This window comes from Opisthocomus hoazin, chromosome 3 (genome assembly GCF_030867145.1).
Source record: "Opisthocomus hoazin isolate bOpiHoa1 chromosome 3, bOpiHoa1.hap1, whole genome shotgun sequence".
Taxonomy (NCBI): Eukaryota; Metazoa; Chordata; class Aves; order Opisthocomiformes; family Opisthocomidae; genus Opisthocomus; species Opisthocomus hoazin.
Window position 1 is genome coordinate 30,444,684 of NC_134416.1, and position 27,804 is coordinate 30,472,487.

At 38.2% G+C, this 27,804-nt stretch overlaps 1 protein-coding gene across 2 annotated transcripts; it reads left to right on the top strand.

Moving 5' to 3' along the window:
* Nucleotides 1–36: 36 nt before the first annotated feature.
* NBN (nibrin) lies at nucleotides 37–27,408 on the top strand. Of its 2 annotated transcripts, XM_075415890.1 has the most exons (16): nucleotides 37–298; nucleotides 1,924–2,057; nucleotides 3,189–3,334; nucleotides 4,692–4,851; nucleotides 5,274–5,377; nucleotides 11,550–11,667; nucleotides 11,957–12,147; nucleotides 13,233–13,333; nucleotides 15,549–15,690; nucleotides 16,117–16,380; nucleotides 16,655–17,129; nucleotides 19,159–19,230; nucleotides 20,717–20,872; nucleotides 21,774–21,887; nucleotides 23,015–23,064; nucleotides 26,469–27,408. In XM_075415890.1, exons 1-16 carry the CDS (start codon nucleotides 268–270, stop codon nucleotides 26,497–26,499), a joined length of 2,289 nt encoding a protein of 762 aa, XP_075272005.1. In that variant the 5' UTR covers nucleotides 37–267; the 3' UTR covers nucleotides 26,500–27,408. The 2 variants fall into 2 exon arrangements, with proteins under 2 accessions (XP_075272005.1, XP_075272006.1); XM_075415891.1 differs by lacking the exons at nucleotides 37–298; nucleotides 1,924–2,057 and having other exon boundaries at nucleotides 3,263–3,334; nucleotides 4,733–4,851.
* The last annotated feature ends 396 nt before the right edge of the window (nucleotides 27,409–27,804 follow it).

Below are 27,804 nucleotides of genomic sequence, written 5' to 3' on the forward strand. Positions count from 1 at the left end.
GGGCGGCCCCTCCCGCCGCGCATGCGCACGGGCCCCGTTCGGCGGTGTTCCCCTTCCTTTCCCTTCCCTTCCCCTCCCACCGCGCGGCTGCAGCCTGGCCGCGTCTCGCCTGCGGGGCCGGGGTCCCGGCGGCGGCGGCGGCAGTGAGCGAGGGGGTTTCTTTTCCTTCCGTTCCCTTCCCGGCCTTGCCCCGGATCGCCGGGCGGCGTTGGGCGGAGCTGGCCTCCCCCCCGCTGAGGCGCCCCGGTCCCCTCGCCGCCCTCCGGGATGTGGAAGCTGGTGCCCGCCACAGGGAAAGGTGAGGGAGCTCGGGATGGGCCCGGCCACCGCCCGCCGCGCCCCTGCCGCGCCCCAGACTGTGCTTGCGCGGAGCCCCCGGGGCGGGGGTCGCTGCCTGGCCTGGGGCCCGAGGCCTGCGGCGGGCCCGGCCGTGCCGTTCCTCTCGGGCGCCGGGAGCTGGCGGGTCGGCTGCCGCCGGGGCGGGCGGGCGTGCTTGTCCGTGCTCCTCGGACGGAGCAGCGTCGGCCCGCTGAGGGCGGGTGGTGAGAGAAGCCCTCGTCGCTCTGGGCACTGGGCCGCGGCGGAGCCTCCTTTCATCCCCTGAGCGCTGCAGACCGCAGCTCCTGTTAAATTTAAGAGGTGTTTCTTGCTTCGCTGTTTCGTATATGTGGGCTGTTTTCGGGTGCTGATGCAGCCGGTGAGGCAGGTCACAGAGCGCTGCTTGAAAACACCTGAAGAGTTGAACTCGGATGCAGAAGTCAGCCTCGGGAGTCTCTCCTTCCAGGAAAGATGTCTGAATATTATGTTGATGTGTCAAGGACCAAGTGTTGAATTTAAGACATCGGGCTATTTCTTGGGTCCAGAGTTTTGAATGTGATTTGCCATTGTACCTTTATTCATCAGTTTGCTTATCTATAGGAGCTTTCATACCATGATAATAGAGATCATATAATATACAAATTTCCTCATGACTTAAAATGTTTTCTCCTCTGTGTAACAAGCACTCGTATCACAGACTGCATCTGCTCTTCATTTCCTAATTCATTGAGAATGAATTTTGGATGTTTTGTTTATCTCCTAGTGGCGACAGTACCTAATCCTACTGAAATTAACTGGGTTATCACTTAACTGCCTGGAAAAGTCTTGAGCAAGGGCTAAAATGCTGGTGCTGTTATTGCATTCAGGATGATTGTTCTTGCGCAGTTCGTATTTGGGAAGTTAATTGCCCAGGGTTGTTAACTAGAATTTAATCTGTCGTTATTGATTAATTTTAATCAGGAAACATTTTTTGGTTCTGTTGACCAGTATGTAACACACACCTTGTGGATGTACTCAAGCCATTCGCTGAAAAGCCACTGTGTGGTCTAGATGACAGCTAGCAAGAGTGAGCTAAAGTGCACGTCAGAGACTGAAATTCCTAAGTTTCAGTTTCATTTACATTGCAGATCTTCCCACATTCTCTAGGAGGATGTTTTCCTCTGAACCTCTTCAGAGGTCATGTAAATAAATTATATGCCCTCAAAAAGTTATGTACCCTTAAAACTTGCATTTTGGAAAACCTATCTCGCATAGTAGTTTTTTTTTTTTCTTCTGTGTGTACCACTTAAGCTTTAAGAAGTAATACAAAAGAAAAGTTAAGAAAGCTTTAGCAAAAATCCACTGTCCTTCAGAGAAGTGTGCTGCTACTTTTGTAACTGCTTTGTTGTCATAAAATGTATCCTTTTATAATGAACGAAGCAAGGAAGAAGAGAAGAAAGATCTGTTATATATTAACTAAATGCACAATTATAGTCAGCCAAATAAATGATGCATGACAAAGTTGAGTTTTGGGTATACTGCAAACTTCTGAATGTTTCCTAAGTGCTTTGGGTATTTTGTAGTTTTTTGTAAATTGATATTTTTCTGTCTCTTGTTTATTTTCAGGAGAGCCATATCGGCTTTTAAGTGGCACAGAATATGCTGTTGGACGCAAAAACTGTGCAATTTTAATTCAGGATGATCAGTCCATCAGTCGAAGCCATGCAGTTCTGACAGTGGCTCGTCCTGAAACAACTCCTGTAAGTAGCCAGCATTTTACTGCATTATCAGTATGCTGTGTGGGAACTCAGTCTGCCATGAGCATACTTACTCTCATTTTGCTCTCACTGGTGTTTTATGCTTGGAGTAGAACTGTTGATCAGCTGTCCTTTCTTAATCTTGACAAATTTTATTTTTTTCCCTCAGGATTTCTTGCCTGTGTTGAGAAGTTAGTGGCATAATGTACTGGTCCAAGCTCCCTTTCATCCCAGAGTGAAGATTCGCTAGGAATTTGTATTAAAATAATCATAGCGGGAAAACTGCGCAATTAAATTTCGTTACATAGACAGGTTTTAGGTCTTGGTTCTGGAAAGTGCTTCAGTTGTCTTACTGCAGTCTTAGTTCATGTTTAGTTCCACATGATGAGTTCTGTATTTGCTTAGGGACTGAAAATAAGTGTCCCAAAGAGAATTAGCAAGCAGCAATTTACTGTTTACGCTTATGTGTTGCAATGTTTATGGACATTTTGAAGCCAGTCAGCCAGTGTTTCGTTCGTGTAACAGTATATAGAAAGTGAAATGAAATACATAAAATTTATTTGTCCTTTTAATACAGCAAATAGTGTAAAATTACGTAGCAAAATTTCATAAAAACAGACTGACAGTGTTCTTGTTGGCTTGTGAACCATTTGGGAAATACAACAGTGTTTAACCTCTTCTCAAGACATACTCGTGTCACGATGCCCTGCAGTTTGTGGAAGACTAGCAGTGCTTGTGGAAGGAAGTGAGGGAAGGTGGCTTGGGCGCCTCTGCCAGGGCTGAATGGTAGGTAAAAGCATTGGTAATACGTCTCAGAGCCTTGGTGAATCGCACTGGCAGAGCCTTTGAGCCAGTGAATGATTACCTGGCACAGCCTCCAAAAAGACTGAGTGTAAGAAGCACAGAAGTTCTGAAGCTAAAAATATATGTGTTTTCTCTCATTCCTTCACAGTGAAAACCACAAGATTAATAATTACATGTAGCCAGCCTCATTGTCCAAAGTCTTTAGGATGGTGTTTTGTGGGCTTTTTCTTCTTTGTCTACGGCTTTTACTACCCTAATGGTAGTAACCTGTTTCTGGTAATACTGTCTCATTCTGATAAACTGTAATGGCTTATCTATGTTTACTTTCAGAGCCAGTCTCTCTCAGTCCCTGTATTAACAGTAACAGATACATCTAAGTATGGTACCTTCGTTAATGGATCAAAGCTCAATGGTACTTCAGTGTCTTTGCAGTCTGGTGACAGGATCAACTTTGGAGTCTTTGCGAGCAAGTTTAGGTGAGTGCTTTCATTATGAAATACCAGGTAGAAAAGTGCAGTTTTTGAAAAGAGTATTTTAGCACACTGTACAACTCAGCAGCGATACAGCAGTGATGAATTTTTAGAAAGCAGAGGAGATGAGTAGTATTTTGCCTGTGTTCCACACCTGCTTCTGCAATAGTTTTCCATTATATATTTTTATAATAGAGTTTATGTCGACACTAAGAGATTAAAATTGTTCATAGTAAAGTATGGGCATTTTAGAAGATGTTGGATCATGTACAATGAGTGTTTTCAGGCTATCTTAGGCAAAGAACAAATTCCTAAAACATTAGTGGTTCTAAAGAAAGGAGGAAAGTTTAGGGTTGGGAGAGAGCTTGTCTGACCGGGCCCTGTTAGCTGTTGATAATGTAACAAGAAAAGAACTGACGTAGCTGGAGGATACTCTGTGCAACACTAGCCATTGAATGCTTGTTGCTCTGTTGTGTGTCTGCATGCTCTTTAGTGAACCCAACTTGCTAATTTTTCAAATTTAACATGATAGCTAATGCTATCTGAATATTTGAAGCACTCCTCGAAATAAAGTGTTAGGTAAATAGAACAAATTCTAGTCACCATTAAAATCAGTGTTAAAGCAACTGGAAGTTTGCTTTGTTCTTTAAAATTTTACGCAGTTTTGTCACTGCTGCTGGTATTATTTTACAGAAAAAATAGCATTCTCCTCCACTTATTGCAATAAATTGTATTTTATATTTTAGATAGACATACCTGAAGTGTGGTGCAGGAATCATGCAATGAGACCAGATATATTATGATGGTTGTACCAGAAAGATTATTTAAATTTCTTTCTGCATTGGAGATTAAACCAAATCAAATAATGGAATTTGATATGCTGTAATTCCATATGAAAGATCGACAAATATAAACAGGCTTATGGTCAAGTGTAATGGCAGTGTTAGGAAAAAGTTACTTGAACTTGCATTCTATGACACTGAAATTTTTTAGATACTAATCTGTTCATGGACTGTTCTGTTGAACAGCTTTTGCCTTTGGAAGCACCAACTCAGTTTCTGATATTCCCTGACCTTGCAGTATTGTTGAAGCACTAATTATACATGATGTCTGTAAAAGACCCAAAAGTCCTTAGAAATATTTCAGACATCAAGTCAAAATGTTGTTAATTTTTCTGTATAAAAATCGGTATTTACTTTCTCCAGGAAATTTTAAAGCACAGTCTTTGATCTAGGTAAGAGTATGGGTCTTCCCCCCACCCCAGATTTCCCTGAGACACAAACATGATAGTTAAGTCAGTTCTGTTCATCATAGTGATTGGCTGAAATAACTAAAGCAATTCTATTTTATTTGTTCTTTGCAGAGTAGAGTATGAACCTTTGGTTGTCTGCTCCTCATGTTTAGATGTAGCTCAGAAAACTGCTTTACATCAAGCCATCCAGCAGCTTGGGGGCCTTGTAGTGAATGAATGGACAGAAGAATGTACTCACCTTGTAATGGTATCAGTAAAAGTTACTGTTAAGGTATGTTGAGCTTTTGCATATTGATGGTGTTGCTTTGCAGTTTTCCCACAAATGCAAATTAAATTTTAGACCTGATCAAGATTTTCCTCTACAAAGATACGAAGTCAACTCTTCCGGGTTTAGAAGGAGGTGTATGTTGATGGGAGGTTGGAGGGAAAGAAAATGAAAAAAAAAAAAGCCAATTTGAAGACTGTTACTGATTTTCATTGGTTGCCTTGTACATTTTTGTAACTCTAGTCAAGACAGCAATTAAAAGCTGTTAGGAGCAAAACTATCCTGCTTTTCAGTAGCAACATTCAGAATTGTTCTGTTTGTTGGCGTGACCTTTTCCACATCCAAGATCTTAAAAAGCTAGTGTCACTTGAACCATGTTCTAGCTGAACTTCTCCCATACAGTAAATGCATATTTTCTGTCTTTTCAGACTATATGTGCTTTGATTTGTGGTCGACCAATTATAAAACCAGAGTTTTTTGTTGAATTAATCAAAGCTATTCAGTCCGGGCAACAGTTGCCAAATCATGAAAGGTAAGTATCATTTTTTCAATATCACAGAATTAGATTGATGAGAGTTAGATTATCAAATAACTATCCATTTATCTGATTATATTTGACAGAATATGTGATTTATAGTGACTTTATTTTTGGAAGAATGCTTAATATGACACCCTTTTTAATATTCAACAGCAATTTTCTTGCTGTCATCACTGGAGGTCTAAAATGAGCTCTTGGAATTAACGATATGCTTAGATGTTCCTAGCTCTGAATAGGAACCTTTTTTGTTGATGTGTTTGAAACAACATTTAAACTCTTTGGGGAGTTGATACATTAAAGTAAAATTGTATTTTTATAAAATAAATTATATTAAGCCTATTTCGTTATGTAGACATATTTTCCCAGTACACAGTTAGTTACTGAGTTTTCTGTAAACTTTGGTCAAAACTTGGTTGAATTTCTTGAAAGAGATGAAGTGAGACTCATGTGCATTGGTCTCTGCTGTGTGAGAATAAAATACTGTTTTCATGGTTAAATAGACTTGAAAAGGGAATTCTTACTTTGGAATAAAGTGGTACTGCAGAATAGCCCTTTTGATTATTTTTCTCTATGTAGAAAAGTGTAAAAGAATCCCATTATCGTGTTCAAGAATTTCATCTGAGCCTGTATTGCTACTGCTTTTCTCTTGAAAAGGGAGACAGTTGTGTTTGGTTTTGTTTTGTTTGGGGTTTAGGTTTTGGTGTGTTTTTTGGGGTTTTTTGGGGTTTTTTTGGGGGGTTTTTTGTTTTTTTTTTTTGTGTGTGTATGAACACACTGTGCAGGTGGGAAATTTCCATCATGTATTTTTAAAAGGTTAACTGCATAGGTACTTGGGGTTTTTATCACTTCTGTTCTTTGCATGCTTTGGAAGATACTGTGAAATTAAATATATAGTGAATGGAAATTGTAAGAGTACTTAGTATTTGAAAAATAATGTTGGACTTTTAATGCCAGTTAACAGTGAGGAAAAAAATGTGAAATTACTTTAAATGCATTCAAGACATTGTGATTTTTCTGGATGTATTGTTTTAACTAGGTGGATGCTGGACACCAGACATTTGAGTTGGGGAAAATAAGTGGTGAAGAAGAATAGAAGTCGCTGTTAATTTTACATATATGTGGATATACGTACTTACATACATGTTAGGACATAGCAATTTGTTTTCTTTAGTGGGTCTGATGATCGCTGTTGGTGGAATAGTTTGGAGAACGGGGCTGGGAGCGAAAAGGGCGGTTAAACAAACCTCAGTGGTGCACACATAGTAACGGAAGCAAAGCTGCAGAGGATTGACAATAAACTGCACTTGCTACGTGGTAAAATATATTTCACAGAATGTGACAGTACCTTGTTAAAATACCACAGGTGCCAATCTGGAGCAATTGGTAGCACATACTCTTTAGTTTATGGATGCCGTTTTACATTTGCAGGGGTTTATGTGGTATGTCAGATCAGTCATCTGGGAGTGGTTTAAAGCTCATTTGGTCTTCAGTTTCAGAAGAAAGGCAGAATCTTTGTGGATTGTAACTTTTCCTTGTACTTCTACATTGTTTTATAAATATGTGAGAAAACTGAACAAACTATTTAGAGTTCTCTCTTATATGTTGGACATAAGGTTTTATGGCTTTGTTTGTTTTAGTACAGGTGGTACAAGCCAGTAGAAGGTAACAATTTGGTTTTGCAGTCTTAAATTTGCTTGATTGAATGTTACCTAGCTGTAAGGCTGCTGTTGCTGTCTGTCAGTAACAGGCAAACAGTGGCTTGGGCTCTTGAAACTGGGGTGCATATTGTATGTTCCTTTAATGTAGAAGTGATGGTATAGTTGAGCTGTTAAGTGCTCCCTAAAATAGAACCAGATAGATATATTTCCCTTTCTTAAATATTTTTGCTAGCTATTAAGACCCTCGGAGGAACTGAGCTGATGACGTTAGTGACAATAGCAGTATATCCATTATGTAGCTTTCAAAGAGAGAGTTCTGCGTCAAGCTACGCGAGACAGCTGGTGTAATATGCAGATCTATATTTAAAATAATTTACAGTATTTTAAATAGGTGATTATTTTAAGAAGTAGCTTGTGGGAAGATAATGGAAATTTACTTAGCAGCTGTTTGCATTCAATTTTGGAAAATACTTTCACAGGGAATCTCTATATTGTGCGTTGTAGCTAAAGCTGACCTGAGCTGGTACATCTGCAAGACACTAAACAACTTGGGCTAATACCAGTTTGAATATGAAGAAGAAAGGTATATCGATGTGGTAATACAGAGTGACACTGTTAATTAAATCTCGATACTATAGTAGGTCCGATCCCCAAAAATCTTAGGCATATATAATCTTAAAGTTCAAAAAAATTAAAACTTCTTTTTGTTTATACTAAGACTTCACAGAACTGCAAACCTCTGGTTCACATATGAGTGTGGGGCTTCTTGCTTGAGGCTTTTTGTGGTGAAGTGCATCACCCCAGTCCTCTGATACTCTCTGATAACCTATGCAAGGAAGAACAATAACTGAAGAGTTCACTAATGGTTGCGTAAGTGCAGCCCTCTATGAAAAAACATTTTATTAGAGCAGTTCAGTGTAAACAGTGCAGGGCTTTGAAAAAGTAGGAAAGTAACTGAGCTTTTAACAGAAACTCATCAAGGATCAGTATCTATTTATTGAAAGATTCAGGGCTGTAGAGGGTCTTTTCTGGATAATGGTGTTACTGTTCAAAGCTTATGTGGAGAGAGTACAAGGAGCACTTCAGAATCCTGAGACCAAAAAAGACGTATGTAGCCTTCTGAGATTAGATCACCATTGGGTAAGAGTTTCCAAGGGAAATCAAAGATTTCTTTGAGGAGATGATCAGTTGAAATTTCCTGCTGAAAAAAACCCCAGAGGTTTGAAATGTATTTATAGAGAAACTATAGTCCAGTTCCAAAGTAATGGAAATTCTGTTTCTCCCTTTTAGTCATCCTTTGGTCTTTAAAGATGACTTTGTCCCCTGTGTTTATTTTTCATTAATAGCTGTCTCTATGGGACCCAGCATCGGAAGTCTCATGGCCTGATAACTAAAATCTGAGTTCCCCCATTTCTTAAAATTGGCAGACTTTATAATATCTATTTGAGTTTCAGTGCAACAGTATTTCTGTAAACAGACTTGGAACAGGTTCCTGAAGCTTGTCAAATGCTGATTTTTCCAAACAGTATGGTTTCACACAGGTTAATTTCCACTGTGTACATAAAGCTTCAGGAATCGATTGTGAAGAACACAAAAGAACAAAGATTATTTAAAATTAACTGTAATTATATAGTATGTTTTAGCCTATCATCACTGAATTACATATTCAGATGCAGTAGAAAATTTGCATGCTTATTCTTGTGTTCAGCTATAAGTATGTGCATATTCAGAGTGTGAAGAATAGATGTTTACAGATGGTGCATTTTTTCAGGAACTTGAAATATGTCATCTTTTTCTCAAACTTGAAATATTTCAGCATTTCATGGAGTATATTTCTTGCTTAGAATCTGCTAATCTTTGCATAAATTAGAAACAAAAATCAAAAACATATCTATGTCTATGTATAGAATCATAGAATCATAGAATGGTTTGGGTTGGAAGGGACCTTAAAGGTCATCTGGTTTCAACCCCCCTGCCATGAGCAGGGACATCTTCCACTAGACCAGGTTGCTCAGAGCTCCATCCAACCTGGTCTTGAACACTTCCAGGGAGGGGGCAGCCACAGCTTCTCTGGGCAACCTGTGCCAGTGTTTCACCACCGTCATGGTGAAGAATTTCTTCCTAATATCTAATCTAAATCTGCCCTCTTTTAGTTTAGAGCCATTCCCACTTGTCCTATCACTACAGGCCCTTGTAAAAGGTCCCTCTCCATCCTTCCTGTAGGCCCCCTTCAGGTACTGGGAGGCTGCTATAAGGTCACCCTGGAGCCTTCTCTTCTCCAGGCAGAACAGCTCAAACTACCTCAGCCTGTCCTCACAGGAGAGGTACTCCAGCCCTCTGATCATCTTCGTGGCTCTCCTCTCGACCCGCTCCGACACATCCATGTCCTTCTGTTGGGGGCTCCAGAGCTGGCCGCAGTATACTCCAGGTGGGGTCTCACAAGAGCTGAGTAAAGGGGCAGAATCCCCTCCCTCGACCTGCTGGCTACATTTCTCTTGATGCAGCCCAGGATACGGTTGGCTTTCTGGGCTGCCAGCGCACATTGCCGGCTCATGTTGAGCTTCTCATCCACCAGCACTTCCAAGTCCTTTTCCTCAGGGCTGCTCTCGAGCCACTCTCCGCCCAGCCTGTACTTGTGTTTGGTATTGCCCCGACCCACGTGCAGGACCTTGCACTTGGCCTTGTTGAACCTCATGAGGTTCACACAGGCCCACCTCTCCAGCCTGTCCAGGTCCCTCTGAATGGCATCCCTTCCCTCCAGCATGTCAACCACACCACACAGCTTGCTGTCATCGGCAAACTTGCTGAGGGTGCACTCAGTCCCACTGTCCATGTTGCCGACAACGATATTGAACAGCACCGGCCCCAGTACCGGCCTCTGAGGTACACCACTTGTCACTGGTCTCCACCTGGACATCGAGCCATTGACTGTAACACTCTGTGCATGCATGGAGACAGTTCCTTACCTAACGAGTGGTCCATCTGTCAAATCCATGTCCTTCCAATTTAGAGACAAGGACATCATGCGGGACAGTGTCGAATGCCTTGCACAGGTCCAGGTAGACGATGTCAGCTGCCCGCCCTTTGTCCATCAACGCTGTAATCCCATCATAGAAGGATACCAAGTTGGTCAGGCACGATTTGCCCTTGGTGAAGCCATGTTTGCTTGTGTGTATACATGTATTGTATTATGTAATTTCTTGAGCTGTTAAACCGGATCTTGAGAGTGTGTTTCAGCTTTTCCTGCATAGTAGTATGAGAAAGAGGTATAATGAGCAGTCAGAATAAAGATAAGTAGTTCTACGATCAGCCAGGGTATGTCCATAGTATAGTACAGTTAAAATCGACCTATAGAATCATAGAATCATAGAAAGTTTTGGGTTGGAAGGGACCCCTAGAGGTCATCTAGTCCAACCCCCCCGCAGCGAGCAGGGACACTGCTAACGAGATCAGGTTGCTCAGAGCCCTGTCCAACCTGGTCTTGAATGTTTCCAGGGATGGGGCCTCCACTACCTCTCTGGGCAACCCGTTCCAGTGTTTCAGAACCCTCATTGTAAAGAATTTCTTCCTTATATCTAGCCTAAACCCACCCTGTTTTAGTTTAAAACCATTACCCCTCGTCCTGTCACTGTTGTCTCTACTAAAAAGATTGTCCCCATCTTTCCTATAGGCTCTGTTTAAGTACTATAGTTCCCATTCTTTCTGGCATGCGCCTTCACCTTGCTCTGTTAGCACTGCTGTAGTAGTGAGTATGTGGCTCAAAGATCCTGAAATACTACCCTGAAATTATCAGTTAGAGGCTTATCGTAACTGTAGAGGCTTTTTATGATCTGGGCATGCCATCACTAACTAGAGCTGACGTCACAGTCTGTGACAAAAATGAGAGCTTCGGGGTAGAATTTCAGTTCTGTCTAACATGTTCCCCAGCTGAACTCCTTGTCGCTTTTTGTGTGTTGGACAGAACAGTTGAGAATCTGCAGGGTGAGTCAGTTCCATTCTCTATCCCACTAGCAAGAAAAGTGTGCTTACTTTTTGTCATATTAGTAGGCTGTCATCTGCTGTGGTGGTATACACAATTTCTCGATCCAGTAGAAAAGGAGGAGGGGTGACTATCCCCACCCTAAGGGTAGAGGAAGCAAGATGGCTAGTTCTGTGTGGAGCTTTGTTATTAGCTAGAGTAAGTGCAGGGTGAGATTGCAGTCTCGTTTGTCAGTGGAGAATGTAGATATGTGTACAGCAGATGCTTAAAAGTCGATAGGTTGAATACATCCCTAAAAGTGTTGTCCTCTTCGTTACTGAAGTGGAAAGTCTTGGTCTTAGCTTGTATGTTGAGAAATTAGAGGCTCTGTTTCTGCTTAACAATCCCTTGAAAAAATATTTATATAAATAGTTTTAACAGAGCAATGCAGTACTTCTACTTCAGAGCTTTACTTTAAAACAGAAAGGACTATGAGTCCGTACTGCTGGGTAAATACGAATTTTGTAACTTTAATTTTCTGTTCTTGCAGCTTTTATCCTCCAGTTGATGAGCCTTCCATTGGCACTGAAAAACTGGATTTATGTGAGCATCATGAAAGGAAAAAAATATTCAGTGGAAAAACTTTTGTATTTCTAACTGCCAAGCAGGTAATCAGACTTTATATTGCAAAAATGTTACAGGGGTAGCTAAGCACAGATTCTGTTCTCTGTGAATTCACACTCATTCTGGATTCATCAGGAAAGAAGGATTTCTGTGTATGTATCTTCTTACAATACAGTGGTCTAAGCAAGATGAAATACAGGGGGAGAAACAGAACACATCACATCTGCATTAGTGCATCAGTGATACGCATTATGCTGATAGTTCATTATGCTGATACTTCTAAACCAACTGTATTTTAAGATTTATTTTTTTTAATTTGCATTCTCTTTTTAGCACAAGAAACTGGGTCCAGCAGTTATTCTTGGAGGAGGGGAAGCAAAGTTGATGACAGAAGGAACAAAAGAAACCTCTTTACTAGTTTCTCCTGAAGTTTGTGTCGTTGATGTGGGGTTGACAAACTCTCAGATGCCAGGATCTGACTCTGTGAGAAACTGGACTGATTCCGTCCTGACTGTCTTGCAAAGGTGCCGCATTGTTCTGTTGTACAACAGTAGGGTAATTTCAGAATTTCTGCAGAGATTTAGGTGTTCGCGTATGTATTTAAGCAGTAGGACGCTTACAAAGAGGGCATTTGCTTCATTGCTTTAAGTATTTAGCATAGTAACATGAATAAAGTTTCTTTAAGCAGGAGAGAAAGGACTTTGGCAGTTCAGTGAAGATTTGGTGGAGTTGTTTGGGTGTCTTTTTCCCCTTTTTTGGAGGATCCAATTCTACAAAAATTCATTGTAATGAAGCTGCTTTGAAATTACAGACAGCAAGTGGTTTTTCTTCTGCTATTTAAAATAAGTTAAAAATTAATATATTCTAAGAATGGAAAATAGGCCATCCATGATTTTTAATAAATATATGTGTTTATTTTGTGGAAAACACGAGATAGCACCTGGAGGTCATGTGGTTCTTTGCAGTCTAATTATTTACATACAGCGTTTCTGAAGAGCAGCTTCTGTTTAATGAAAGTCAGTTTTTGAGTGGGTGGAAGGTTTTGTTTGAGTGGGCAGACTGCATATTTTATAGATGTTAGGATTTTCATGATGCTATTTCATTAAAACAGTGACAGCAAACAAAATCCCAATCCTTAATGTAATACATAAACCTAGTTTCCCTGAATTTTCCTGCTAAATAGAGAAAAATACTCAAGCTCTTCTTATGGCGGTAGTGTGGAAAAGGTGTGTGTGTGCCTAACTGACTTGTAAGAAGGGCTCAAATCTTTCCAGTCACTTTTCATTCACACACGTTTTTGAGTTGGAGGTAGAGCACAGTCAGTTAAATGCCCAGAAATCACATAAGAAGAGATGCATTGGCCACATCACTGGGACTAGACAATGGCTACAGCAGCAGGAAGAGTGGGAGTTCGTATGTGTAGGACATAGCTATACTTATGGGTAATTATGCTGACTTACTATATTGTGAAAAATTGTACTGTAGACTGATGTTTTTTTGAAAGGAGGAATGGAACATTTTGTACTTTGTCATGTCTGTGCCTATGCATCTTTGGATCTGCATTGAGAAACATTTTTTTTTTGTCTTTATTTTATTTGTATATCAACAGCAAGGATCTCAGGTCTATTCCTGAGGCAGAAATTGGATTGGCAGTTATCTTCATGTCAACAGAAAAATACTGCAACCCTCAAAAGCAGTCTGGTAACAAAGGTAATTGGAACGAGGGTAGTAAGTAGTTAACAGCGTTATGGAGGCAGTATTTCTTTTTGTACGGGGGCATCAACTGCTAATATTCAAGTTCTTTTGTTTTTTTTGCAAGACCACTAAAATAGAATGTCACTGAATGAAAAATGTATACAAGTCTGAAGAGGTAATTGTTTTCAAATGGTCTTGCAATAAGAAGCAATGAAAATTATATGACTCTTAGCTATAAATAAAAAAGTAGTAGACCTATAATTAGCGTAAAAGACAGACATAGTACATTGATCTTTAAAGGACGGGCACTTCAAAACAGTCTTCTGAAGTTCACATTTTCAGTGGCCACTGAAATTCAGTTTGAATTCCATGCTATACTGTCTTTTATGAAAAGACTGGGGTAACAGGGAGTAAAAGGTGAATGTTAGAAACTGAGAGAATAAGGATGGAATTAATTTGATTAATTTGTAAAGGCTTCCCCCACCCCCCCGAGAAAAAGGAATTTGCTTTAGGAAAATTCAACCGTCCCCCACTCTGTTCAAAACCAAACATAATCTTGATTTAAGAAGTAAAACCAATGAGATAGGATTGCCACATCTGCTAAAGTAGTCGTTTAGGGGTGGACATTCCAAGTCTCAACTTGAAACTTAACTTGTATTTGCTGATACAGTAGTAATAAAAATCTTGGAGAGACAGAAAGAGGTTTTATTTGTCTAATTCTCTTTTCATGCCTCTTCCAAAATTGTTAGTCTGTATTTTTTTTTCTATAAAATTGTCAGAGTTATGTGTATAATTTTAGATTCTATTCTGTTCTATGAAGTGTCATATTGGGTAGCAAATCCCACAATTTAAAAAAAAAATCAAAGAAAGACCCCATAAATTCTACTTTATAAGAACATTACTTATTAAAAAATGTCTTTCGAAGAGAGAAAGATACATGCAGTGCTGGCAGAGTTCTGAAAAATACTTCGGTTGACTGATATTCTTGTATGAATAACTTGTATGTGATCTGTTGTCAATGCAGTTTGTTTAGAAAACAATACAAAACGAAGTAATTCTCAGATTGATTTTAAGGATATTGACCCTGCAGACATCCGAGTAAATCGGAAATGCTGATTCTTGTTTCTGGTCTGAATGATTCAATTGGATAAAAGTTGTCTGACTGAATTGTGTGAACAGACTGTATATCAGGCTTTTAAAGGTAGCTGTGTTTCCAGTTTATTTGCTAAGAGGGAACAAATGCTATTGTTTGGGGCTTACAAGAAGACTTCCATGTATGTGTTGCAAATCTAAAGGATTGTAAAGAAGACTTCTTCCTCTGATTTTGTCTCAGAACAACAAATCGTAACGTACATAAGATGTAGTTGCTCAAGGAGGGGGGACCTAGGTGTGTCTGTGGGTTATTCCTCTCTAGGTTACAGTGGTAGGAAAAAATCAATGTATAAAGAATGAGTTTTGTGAAGGGATGATACGGTCATCATAGTCTCAGTTGGAATGAGATGCAGGAAGAATGTAAAGGGCTGAGAGATGAGGAGTAATTAAAAAAAATGCGATCTAGAAGCACGATGAGACATGTTAAAATAGTAAACGTTAGTATCGTTTGACTTGGAGAAGGCATAAGTATATGAAAACAAATACAAGTGAGGGCAGACAATATAAAAGGTGTTGTATATACTCTTCTTTCTGTTTTACAGAGAAATAATGCAAGTAACAAAATAGAGAAAAACAAATGATGTTTTAAGGCACTCCCCTGACTATGGGGATTATGGGAAATTTGCTTTAGAAGACATTTCTTCTAAAGTTTTTTGATAGCAAATACTGGTTCTGTATTAGTAGAAATAATGCCAAATACAATAATCACATTAGAGATCATCATAAAGCAGTAAATGCGTGGAATTTTGTGCTCTGATGGTTTTGCGCAAAATACATATTGCATGATTTATTAATTACATTATGACCATATAATATATGATTTTCCATTATACTTCATTTTTATTTTGGCAAAATTCCATTACTTAATTCAGTGGAATATTTAACTAAAACTGAATCCCAGGATATGGTCCTTTAGAACTGTTTCTTCCAGGTTTTTAAATTAATAAATCTGCTTAATTTTTTTATTATAATGGCTTTAAGACCACTTTACAAAAACCTCACCTGATGTGATAACACATGCGAAGAAACACAGATTTGATACTAACCTTTTACTTTTTCTCTTGTGTTGATCTTGCAGCTGTAACTAAAACCACTCCTGCATCAGCTGTTGTAGGGCGAGCCATTTCTCAGAGTTTGGCTGTGGATGAAACCATAATGCCAACTGCTGCAGATAACAGCACAGTATATGTAGCTGATACAGAAATAGAAGAGCAGACATGGTAAAGTATTCACAGAAATACTCTCTGAGCTAGTACTTGCAAATAAAGCGATCTTTTGTGGCAGAGGGACAGTATCATTGCCATGGACAAAGATATGCAGTGTTTGAAATGGCAGTTACTGAATTGCTGTCGCTTGTCTGCAGTGAATTTCTGCTTTTGAGTGGTAGATAACAGAAAACATCACGTAGGACTGATGACTCTTTCAGATACACATGTAGATACTGTATATCTGATTTGACTGTCTTAACTATTAAAAATTTTCCAGCTGGTTCACAATAGATTTTACAGTTTGTTTTTAGCACGCCTACATTTTTCAGAAGTATGTTCAAAGTACAAGTACAGCTTTTTAAAAAAAGTGGTGTTCTGTAGTGTATCTCTGTGGTAACTTCTTCTGTGTTCACTTAATACTTTTTCTCTCTAATACAGCATGGAGATAGAGAATACTCCACAGATCGACAGAAGAGGGAAAATGGCTTTCCAGGATATAACCGCTGTAAAGAAAAACCCTAGCACAAGTAGCAGCGTAAATGCAGGAACATCGCTATCTAGAATGAACAGAACATCTGGGTTTAGTCAAAAAAGTCATCCTGTCTCGCCATCTAAAATTTCAGAAGCTGGTAAACCTAGTGAATGCGCTTCACATCACCAGTCTAACTCAATTAGAAATTACTTCCAGGTAGCAAGAAAAAGGTATGTTGAAATGTTTTTGACATTACTTCCCTTACTGTTATACTGGTGCTGTTTCTTTTAACTCAAGGGAAGTACATTTAATTCAAAACATACTTAAAAAGGTAATTTTTAGATCATCTTTCTAGAATGGCAAGCTTTTCCTCAAGAGTACTTAGGTTCAAATTTCACAATGCAATTACTAAAACCTCAGGAAGCTGTCATATTGTGGATGCAGCTAGTCGTATTAAAAAGTGCTTTTGTAATTTCTTTCTTTTGTGATTACTTTCTGGCTCAGGGAAAGAGCTGAAGAAGAAGAAGAAACATCTGTACCCAAACTAGCAAAACTGGGAGAAAGGTCATTGCCCGTTTCCAAGTGCACTGAACCCACAGCTTTGTCAGCGTGGAACAGTGAAGCAGAACAGCGTCAAAAGGAAAATGACATCCTGGACCCAAACCCAAATTTTGCATTAGAAGACAGAGATACAAAGCTTATGAGGGAAAGTGGCAAACTAGCAAGTGGTAAAACAGACACTAAAACTACTTCTAGTGAAAAGCATGCACCAAAGAAGAGAAAGGAGTTAGATGATTTATCTGAAGATACAGAGGCACTAGAAATTGTGTTTGGAAGCAGAGACCTGGACTGGGAAGATCAAATGGCAGGTCATGACCAGGAAGCTCAAGGCAATACACGAAAAAAAAGATGTTTGGAAGCCAAAGGAAGCAAGATTCAAGAAATAAATGTGAAGCAGAGAGAAGAGAATCAGATATTGGTAAGTTACATTCATGTCATGTGCCTAATCTTGAAATTTACAACTATGTTAGGAGGTTGCAGATAGCTTCTTTAAGGATGAGGCTGCCTGCATGCAGAAAGTAGCTTTGTAAAGTTTGTTTGCTTAAACATCTCAAGTCATTCTGAACTAAAAATTGACATGATGTTTCTCATGCATGTGAACATTGTAGTGTTATATGTATCTAAATGTTTTTTAATTCTGCAGGACATTGTTTCTTTGAATTGAATGCTGCTTGTGTTCTGAAAGTTTTCCTCTCTTTTTGCTTGACGTACTGTAGGTAGAACAGCAGAATATATCCCTGGTTCAAGAAAATCTTCTGATATTGTATGTTGTTGTGCTAATTGTAATGTTGATATTTATACTAAAATAGATACTCAATTATATTATCTTTATGTAATGAATTTTCTGAAGAAACCTTCAGTTGACTTCTTCTGTTGCATACCACAGTATTGTCCAACATCTTTTAAGTCCACATCTGTAGATGTCATGTGAAAGATTAAAATTCCTGTATGAGACAATTCAGATCACTGATGCCCCCTTCAAAAACAAAAACCACAACAAAACCAAAAACCAACCAAAACAAAAATAAACAGAACCCCCAAAACTCAGCTTGTGATTAGTTTTCTGGATTATTTCTCTGGTTTTGTTTTTGAGAGTAAGGCAGTTTTCTAAGAGAAATGAAGAAAACAATGGATTTTGAGTTGATGGTAGCCATTTAATTGGAAAAAAGCATAAGCAGGTTTGCAGAAGAAAATGGCATTGAGAGCTCTAGCAAAGCAGACTATTAACAATGCAGAGGGGAATAAGAAGGAACAGGTTTAATTTTTGTTTATTTAAAAAATATATATTAAAGCTTACTGTCCAGTCAGTTCTTACACAGTGTAGGCAGTGTTTAAATGCTGTAATAATAAAGTTTGAATGTATGCTTGAGTAACTGGAATTTGCAGGATACTTTGGATGGGATGAGAATTAGTAATTATGCATCCTTAGCTTAGGCCACCTTGACACTCTCCTCTACTGGAGCTTGCTTTTGGCAAAGTGTGAATTTTGAACTTTGTTACAATGATACTTTTTTTGTGTTACTAACAGGCAAATTTTAAAAGACGAGTCATAATTACAAAGAGTATGTGTTTCTTGCTCTTTATACTAACAGAGAGGAGGTACTTTCTCAGTACGGTCAGACCTGATCGAGACTAAAATGGCTACTTGGAATGGTCTTTTGAATTTTGTTATGGCCTGGGAAGCTTTTCTAGTCTAACTTCTTGTCGAGATAGTGAAGGAAAAAAATTATTTTGTGTAACTAAACTGTTATTTTATCAGGTGTGCACTTAAAGATTTTTGCTAACAAATTAATAGTTTAATAACAACCTATTTTATTCACATAAATTATATTTACAGTGGAACAGGAAGGAGATTTGATGATAAAGGTCCACAGGCATATTTACATTACCTGTGTGCTTTGAGTATAGATGTACCTTGTGTGTCTGACAAGACAGAGAGTAACTGACTCAAAATCTACAGGGTGCATAAAGCTGATCTGTGGGGTTGTTTTTTTAACCACTGAAAATAAATTATGAAAGGCAAATCTGGTTTTAAACTGTGTGACAAAAGCAACCTGCAGAATATTTTCCTATCCTAGTAATGAAATGGACGTTCTGCACACATGTACGCTTAACATGTGACATTGAAAATGCTACTTTTTATATTCAGAAGCTTTTGCAGTATTTTCCAGAACCTGGCAGGACTTTGCAGGTTGTGCACATGGACAAAACTTGCTAGTGATGTGAGAAAATAATAGTGATTTTTTTTTTTAGTAGAAAAAAACCCACAACAATTGTTACAGTATACATAAAATCATAAAAATTTAAAAGTACAGTGCAGTTTCTGTCTAAATAATTTATTTATTTGAAAATGCTTATTCCACTGTAAAGAGCGGAAAACAATTTTATGTAACTAAATTTGCATTTTACTCCGGTGTTACATTTTAAATATTTTTTTAATCAAATAGAAAGAAAAGGAACTTGGATCAGTTCTAACTTCAGAAATTAAAAGTGAGATCAAGAAAGAGTCACCAGTGTCGGTAAGAAACCAGTCAATCGTAAGTTTGAACAGCAAACTTTGAGAAGCATTAAGAAAATGCATCAAAATTTTGCTTTTAAGATGATAGTATTTGTGGATCCTATTTCAGAGTAAAGGAGGTTCTAAAGATTGCACTCCTTAGAATAATGACATGTAAATTTGAATAGTACAGTCCAGCTTACTGACTGTGAAAAGACAGAGGGAACTGCAGTTCATCGGCGTGCTTTTGTAACAGCATTTGGCTGGATACTTAAAATGACTGAAACTTCAGAAAGCTAAAGTAATTGTATTAACCCTTCAATGTGGTTAATACTTGTGCTGATGTTTTTGTTAGGCTACTGCTTGAAGACCAGACAAGAGTCTAATCTCCTTGTCTGCTGCTCTAAAGAGATCGCAACTAGAATGGAAGAGATGAACCATTGAGGACAATGGATGTAACAGACACTGATAAACAGTAAATAGTGTGCTAACTTTGTTATTGGTGAGATGAATGAAGGAAGGAGGGGACAGTTGCTGGGAGTGGCAGTGAGGCAGAGGAAAAGGAGACAATGCTAAATGAAACTGAAATGGAAGGATTATGAAGAGATAAAGCAGAGTGTAGCTAGTCAACAAGGGGTAGGGTAAAACCTTTTCCTATATGGTATTCCCTTTTCTTGGAAAACAGTCCAAGGAAAGAGAATACTGTGCAGATATACCGAAGTGCACGGTCCGCTCGGATTAAGAGACTTCTAGTTTGTACTTTGCTATGAAACAACTGTACTGCATGTGGGCTAGAAATGTCCATGAAGATAGTTTGATGTTACTTGTGACCTTGTCCTGCAACCAGACTTCCTTTTTCATCCACATAGATCTAGCCCCAAACAGCAAAATGTACATGCAAACTTGCTGACATACGAGCATTCTTATCTACATACACAAATAACGTGCTTCATTGATCAGATGCAGCTTACAGTCCTAAAGTTAGCTGAAATGGTAAAGCTGTAGGCTAGAAATCAGCTGAAGACATTCAGTTTTGTCTTCCTCGGAGTTAGCTGGAGTTTCCATTAGAGTAAGCATACTTGATTAAATTAGTCTAGATAGGAGGCAAGGTGGAGATGAGGAGAGAAATAATTTTTAGATAATAGCTGAATTGAGGGGAAAAAAAAATTTTTTTTTTTTTTACTTGAAGTTTTATCTTGAAGTAAAATCCTAGGGAAATCAGGTACACTGACTTCAGTGTTGTTACTGCAGTTCTTAATGATCTTGTCTTTTCAACAGATGTAAATATGAGAGATTACTGAGTTCCCAGCTCCTCATATGGAGGCTGAGAAGTGCATCCGTCTTGTTGGCTTCTAGCACTGCTGCTGCTTCCCCTCACGCTTTTGTAATCTGAACTTCTGCCTCAGCTGTGCTCACGATAATTTCTTTCTGTAAAGTTTATACTGTTAGATATGTTGTGTGTCTGTTTATACACTTGAAGTCCTCCTTCCTGTTTCTTTCTGCGTAAGAACCACAGCAAACTTCAAGATGACTCCAGCAGTCTTCCCAGCAGACTTCTGTTGACTGAGTTCAGATCATTGGTTGTCAGCCATCCAAGACAGAACAGTTACCTTACTGCAAATACCAGCTACGGAGGAAAGAAAAATTTCAAAATGTTCAAAAAGGTTAGTGTGTATTTGAGATGGTCACAAGATGGTACTGTTTAAAAATACTGAGAAATATTGCCTTAAGATTGTAGAAATATGTGAAGAATTTTTTTTTAATTGATAGGAACTACAGAAAGAAACAATTTAAATACTATACTATACTGTTAACAAATATTTTGCTAACTGACTAAAGCTTTTGTTAGCCTGGTACATCTTACCTCATGTTAGATTATTTACATAGTTGTACTGCCTATTCCAAGCAGTTACTTGGAGTAAGTCATGAAGTGATGCCTACCATGACTTCTGGTTGTACCTCTGAAAGCTAGCAGTTTGACTTCTCCAGAGACCTATATATAAAGCAGATGCTGATTCAGATAATTTCAAGAAGATTTTTAGTGTTCAGTGTAAAATACCGTTTTGGCTTTTATTAAAAATAATATATATATATATGGTATAAGATTACTAGAAATGCATTGCAGTAAAATACTGTATAGAGAGTGTGAGTCCCATAATGCAACTTCCAGCTTTCTAGGAGTATGAAAATATTTTAAGTTTCTGGTAGTATTTTCTTTTCCAGAGTTTTGGAATACTTTTTTATGCATTCTGATGATAAAATAGAATCTATCAGTAAATATCAGTTTACAAAGTTTTCAAACTCCATTTAATGTACTATCAGATTTATTTAGCATTTGTAACTTGTCAGCTGGTTTTTTTGTTGTTTGCTTTGGTAAAAGGAGGGAGTTAATAGCTTTCTGTAAATGCTTTTTTCACTTCAATCTCTTTTAAATATGAACTCTGATAAATGTTATTCAAAAAAGAAAGACTGACTTTCTTCTGTGATATCTGAATAGACTTTCTGACCTTTCACTTGTAGTGTGCTTGCCTTGTATTGCAATTGTAAGAATTTATTGTCCGACAGGTAGCTTATCCAGGGGCAGGGCAACTTCCATACATTATTGGAGGATCAGATTTGATTGCTCACCATGCTAAGAAGAATTCAGAGCTAGAAGAGTGGTTAAGACAAGAAATGGAGGTAAGGAATTCTTTCTTGAAGTTGATCAAATGAAACCTGACTTACGTAAGTGGTCGTACCAGCCTATGGTCATTACTGAAATACTTCAGAATTTTATTTTTAAAATAAAACCTCAGCCAATTAGCTGTCCACACATGGTGATAGGAATACACACATTAGAAAAGTTACTGAAAGTCAGAGGTCAGTGGTAATGTTCATCTTTTTGCTCATGATTTGAATTCATTTTACATGCAACATTCATCTAATCAGAAATAGATTTAAAACAAAATCGGTAACCTAAAAGAATATCTTTTTTGAATAAGCAAAATAAGCATTATGGAAACTTGTGACTTCTAAAAATGTGACAGGGAGCTAGGAAGAACTACTATATGGTTAACTGTGTTCAAATTGTTATACAGTACAAGTGATATTGTACTCTTGAACAGAACCTAGGTATTTTCTGTTGGAGCACACTGAAAAGATATAGTAAGAATAAATTCAATTTTTTTTTTAATAATAAAAATCTTCACCTTTGTATGTAAAAGTTCTAAAGAATACTATATTTCACCATAGCAGTTCTGTGGCTCTTTTATTTTTCAGTAATTTCTTTAAAAATACTTGCGATGAGTCATATTCTTTTTCCACAGCCTGATCAAGATCCTGCTACATCAACACTTTTTGATTATCACCCTATCTCCCCTTTTTTTTTTTTTTTAACCCCTGGGTATAGATAATGCTAATTAAAGTTCCCTTTATGCACCAATAATCAGACAAAAATTTCGCTATTTCTGCAATGATGCTTAAAAACTAACGTATTTCGGACCAAAATTGGTATCTTGCACAAAATAATTCATTCCATTAGTTGGTAGCAGCAGCCAAACTTGAGTAGTGAAATATATAACGTGAATATAGACTGAATGGAGTACTTAAAGAAAACTTACTTCTTGAGGAAAAACTGTGTTAGTGCAGAGATCTGTTGTTGTTCTGTATTGTTTATTAGCTTCACCCTTAACATATACTGAATATAAGTACTAATTATAAGTATTGTAAGTATTAATTATAATTATGATTAATGTAATACAAGTAATATAATTAATATAAGTAAAAAAAGCATTTTTGTATAACAAATAATAAACGTATTTTCTCAGGAACAGAATCGACATGCAAGAGAAGAGTCGCTTGCTGATGATCTCTTTAGGTAAGAGTTTTATGTTTGTACTTTGAAAATGTGTCTTATTTTGCATCACATCTTTTTTTGGACAAATTCCAATTTTGTGTAGGACTACTGTGACTATTCTTTTGAAAATTCCCTGTATTCCCAAGTACAGAATGTACCCCAAATGGTGCATCAACTTCTCTCAAATTTTTTTATGCCTTAACCTTTCAATTTCATTGAGGCTTGCTACAATATTTAATAAGAACACTCTCAAACAAAGTGTTCCTATTTCCTGTCTCATATGCACGAGCTTGATTGTTCGCAAAGGCTGGAAGAGACTCTGAGGTCGGATTTTCTGCCATTAGTGTTAACTAGCACCTGATGAAGTGTTTTGATCTTACAGTTAAGTCAGTCATCTGAACTGTGAAGAAAAAGCAATGGGGTCTGCCAGTTTTTCATTCTGGCTGTGGCACTTGTCTGTCCCTGTGCTGAGTCACTTGAGGGAGCTAAAGCAACAGAATACTAGCTCTGTGAAAAAGTGATTGGCAGGACTGCTTGCTTTTTTTTTTTTTGACCTTTGAAATCAAAAATTAAAACACTAAGTAAATCCTTCAGTGTGGCCCCTCCTTGTCATTTATCTTTGAGACCTTAAGCTGCTTTCAAGCCCATTCACAATGGAAAAGCTTCTGCCTTTCTTTATGTGTTATAAGCTCCCTGAATGCCTTTCCAGCTTTCCAGTTTTCAGACTGGAGAGAGGAGGCATTTTTACACTGATCATTCTGGGCCCCTGATAATGTAGTAGAGTCATTAATTCTGTCTTAGTCGGTGGTTATGTCACTGGAATTTGAGAGATTTCTGTGGTAGGTCCAGGTTCATCTTGGCTATTTGTCTTTGCTTTTTGCCATATCTCATACATTTGCCCCTAAGATACAGTCTGTTTCAGCAGTTTTGTTTCAATAACCCTCACTGCAGTTGTCTACTGCTTTCCCTAATCTCTCTTTTGAGAGAGAGAATCATCCTGTTCAGCTGATTTCCTGTCAAGTTACTTTCAACTGTAATCCTAATTTAATGATCTATAACCACTTTCTAATTTGAAAAAAATCTAAGCGAAGTTTGCCACTTTACCCAGTTGTTACACCTGCAATACAGCCTTTAAATGTGTGTCAGTTATGAAGATGATTATAAAAACATGATGCAGCTTGATTGCGATGCTGGAGTACTAACTTGTTCAAAACATCTTGATTAATTTCATCCTTTCAAAACACAGCAGTGGAAACTCATGTAATTCGCGTGGGTTCATGCTTAGAGAAGTTTTTAAGAGCTCGCAATTTATTTATGATACTTGCACTTACAGGAGTTTCCCCAGTCACAAATACTAAACCACACAATTTAATGTTCAGCAGTTTGTAAGCTACTTCTAATTTTGTCCTTAATCCTGAGTGAAACTATTTGGTGTAATGCTAATGTTAACAGCTGCGATTTCCCATGAAAATTGCATTTGAAGATGCTATTAGAAAGAGTCCTGGTGTCCTCCAGGGTAGAGATGAGCTAGAAGAAAAAGCTGTGCCCTCAACTGCTGCTCAGTACATACTGAGATAGAGGAGGAAAGGAAGGCATATCGTACTGTCTGCTAAGACTACAGATAAATAATTGTGTTCAGTATTAGGCCTTTATATCCTTCACTCCCTGTACCCAGCAAGGTCTTCTGTTTCTTTATGCATTCACTCAGAGTAGTGGAATCTCTGTAGTTCTTTTTCCATCTCAGGCCACAGGCACTGTACAGTTTCCTTTCTCTGATAATGTTGTTTGATTTCTTTCTGTCTGGAAAACATTGTCCAGGCTTTATTTAACGTGGCAAATGGCGGGAGGTGAGGGGAGATCACATAAAAAGTTGTTCTTGACTGTCAGTGTCAGCATCTCCGCAGACAGTCACAGACAGGGCTGAAGCTGTTGGTGTCCTGATGGCAGGTTTCCATCATGTAACATCCTCTTCTCCTATTTGCTTATCTTTTCTCCCTCTCCTTCCCCTCCCCCCCAGAATAGGATATGGTGTCCAGGACATACTTAAATGTTATAACTAATGTGTTATGATGCTATAGCAATAAATTCAAAGAAATGCTTTTGAGATTTAATATAAGGATCTCATAGAATCATAGGTTGGTAAAGACCTCTAAGACCATCCAGTCCAACCGTCACCTCAACACCACTATGCCTGCTAAACCATGTCCGCAGGTGCCACACATTTTTTGAACACCTCCAGGGATGGTGACTCCACCACTTCCCTGGGCAGCCTATTCCAACGCCTGAATCTCATTTTGTTCAGCAAAAATTTCATTATTTTCTTAGTTTTTTTGTGAAGAAAGAAGCAACCACTGTTTGACTGCTCAGCTGCCATTAGTTTGACTAACACTAAAAAAAATGCATTTAGGTAGAAGAATGCGTATGGTGAAGAAGGATGTTTTTGTCCAAGTCACTATCAAAGAAACATGATTCTGCATATCAACATATGTAAGAGCCATTCAGAAAATCTTGCTGCATTAACAGCTTGCGCTGTTAATTAGCAGTTAATAATTGAGCACTTGTTTCAAAGGGTGCACATTTCATTTTTGCCAGAAGCCTGAGTTGTATAGCAACAGCAGTGACTTCTAATACCTCTAGTTATGTGGTGATGTAATTTGGCTCACAAGTTGTCACATTTTCCTGTCTAAGCAAAAAAGGTCTCGATGAATGAGAGCAGAATTAGTGGAAGTAAAACTGCCTGATCATTCAGTTGTGTCCGTAAGTTATTCATACACGAATACAAAACACACCAGAATTTCAAAGAAGTGACACAGGATTTTGGGAGATGGAGCACGAATGAAGAGAAAGCCAGGGGATAGCAGTGTCAAGCAGAGGCAAACTATAAGTGTACTGGAATAAATTGGGTAACTGTTTAGCATATGCAGACAGTAGACCTACATGACTGAAAATCAGTCAGAAGCGGCATAAAGGCGAAGGGAAGGCAAGGAACTGCTTTATGTGGGAGTAGGAAGCAGCAGAGGGGCTTTGTCGGAATGAATTGTAGCCAAATGTTGTACATTGCTGTGAATAGGCATTACCCTTTTCCCGTCCCTCCCCTTTTGTTTTGTTTTTTTTTTTTTAGTAAGGAACTTAATGTTGGGACATTAAAGGCTTGGAGAAGCTTGTTCATGCATCAGATTTAAAGATTTTCAGTAGGAAGTCAGTGAATATTTTGATAAAGGTGATCTCTAGTTCATGCACAAGTTCTAGCTTACGCATTCTTAAGGCAAATTGTAGCAACTGTAGTTAATTATAGAAGTGCAGTCAGGGAAGGGACTGAACGCTGACCACTCCCTTGTTATGAATGTATAATAAAGCTGTTTACATCACACTGTAAACTTTGAGTATCATTACTTACTTGTAACAGATTTCCTTTTTTGTTGCAGATATGATCCGAACGTGAAAAGGAGAAGATAAATTGTGACCTGAACTTGCAGTGATTCTCTAGCAAAAGCTGCTTGCTGTTCCTTAGGTTTGCTGCTTACAGTGTGTAATAGGTACCTGTGTATAACCATTTGAGCTTTCTGTTGTTGTAAGACTTGTTTTTAAGTCTTGCTTTATTAAAGAAAAAGAAAAGTTTCTTTCACTCCTTGGTACTTACGGATTGCACACTTTCAAGACCTGATCATTATTTGCTGCAGAGTAATGTGCGGTAAAAGACCACAGATATTCAGGATTTCATTTTAGGCTGTTTTATTTCTAATGTTTGCTCAGTACTATTTTGGGAAAAAAAGGAAGTTAGCATCAAGCATTTTTCTTTTTGGAAAGGCTTTGTTAACTAGATTTTCCTATATTGTTAATTTTGGCTTGGGTGGATTTTTTTGAAGACTTCGTAAAGAAGTTAAACCAAACTTTAAAACTTGTATCTGAGTAAATAAGAAGTATTTAATGTTGATAAGGTCAAGCTTCTGTCTATTTTTGAAGTTGATGACAGCAAATTATTTTTAACCACCAATTTTTTGTGATAGCAGATTTGAAACAAAAGTTTAAATTCTAAAATTCAGTGATTTTTGCCCTGTTGTGTCTTCAAATCTTCAATATTTGAACAGCCTACAGTTAGGCTAGAAACTCTCTTGCCAATTCAGGAAAAAAAAAAATACAACACAATTTTGCAGCAACAACATTGGTTTCTTGGGAAGGGAGAGAGAGGCAAGTGCGGTTTCTTTCTGTGCATATTTCCTTTCTTTTGCAAATTGAAGAGAGCTGTCTTTGGCTGTTGAAGAGCAGAAGATGTATATGGAAAGCCCACAAGCTGCATGATGAGAACCATCAGATGATGAGAATCTCTGTACTTTCCTGTGGTATTAAATGAGAAATAACCTTGTACATTGCTCAGAAGTGTAAATTCTTATATAGTCATGTCTCATATTTTGTAATTTTTTTTGTATTTCTATTGAGACTGAAGAGGGGGAGAACACTGAATTTGATAGTTTCTGGGAGTCAGGTGGTGGGGATGAAAAACCCCACCCCCAAAATAAGACAAAACCCCCCGAAACCTACCTCTCCTCCCCCCAAAAAAAAACAAACCGAAAAACAACCCAGAAACTGGTTTGGGTGTGGAGGGAGTTTGCCTGGATAATAATAAAAAGAAAAGATTAACTTGAAAGCTCTAGCTCTGGTGGCAGAGAAGCCAAATGAATCCCCTTGCTATTGGAAATAATGTCCCTTACCCACTTATGAAGATTCAGGCCAAGAGAAACCAATGAGCTTTCCTCTGAAAGG

What these genes read in the sequence shown, in the direction of transcription:
- NBN (XM_075415890.1), top strand. Translation starts at nt 268, where the DNA reads ATGTGGAAGCTGGTGCCCGCCACAGGGAAAG. An exon ending in GTCCTGACTGTCTTGCAAAG is followed by an intron (nt 12,148 to 13,232) that starts GTGCCGCATTGT and finishes GTATATCAACAG; the next exon opens with CAAGGATCTCAGGTCTATTC. An exon ending in AAAGCAGTCTGGTAACAAAG is followed by an intron (nt 13,334 to 15,548) that starts GTAATTGGAACG and finishes TTGATCTTGCAG; the next exon opens with CTGTAACTAAAACCACTCCT.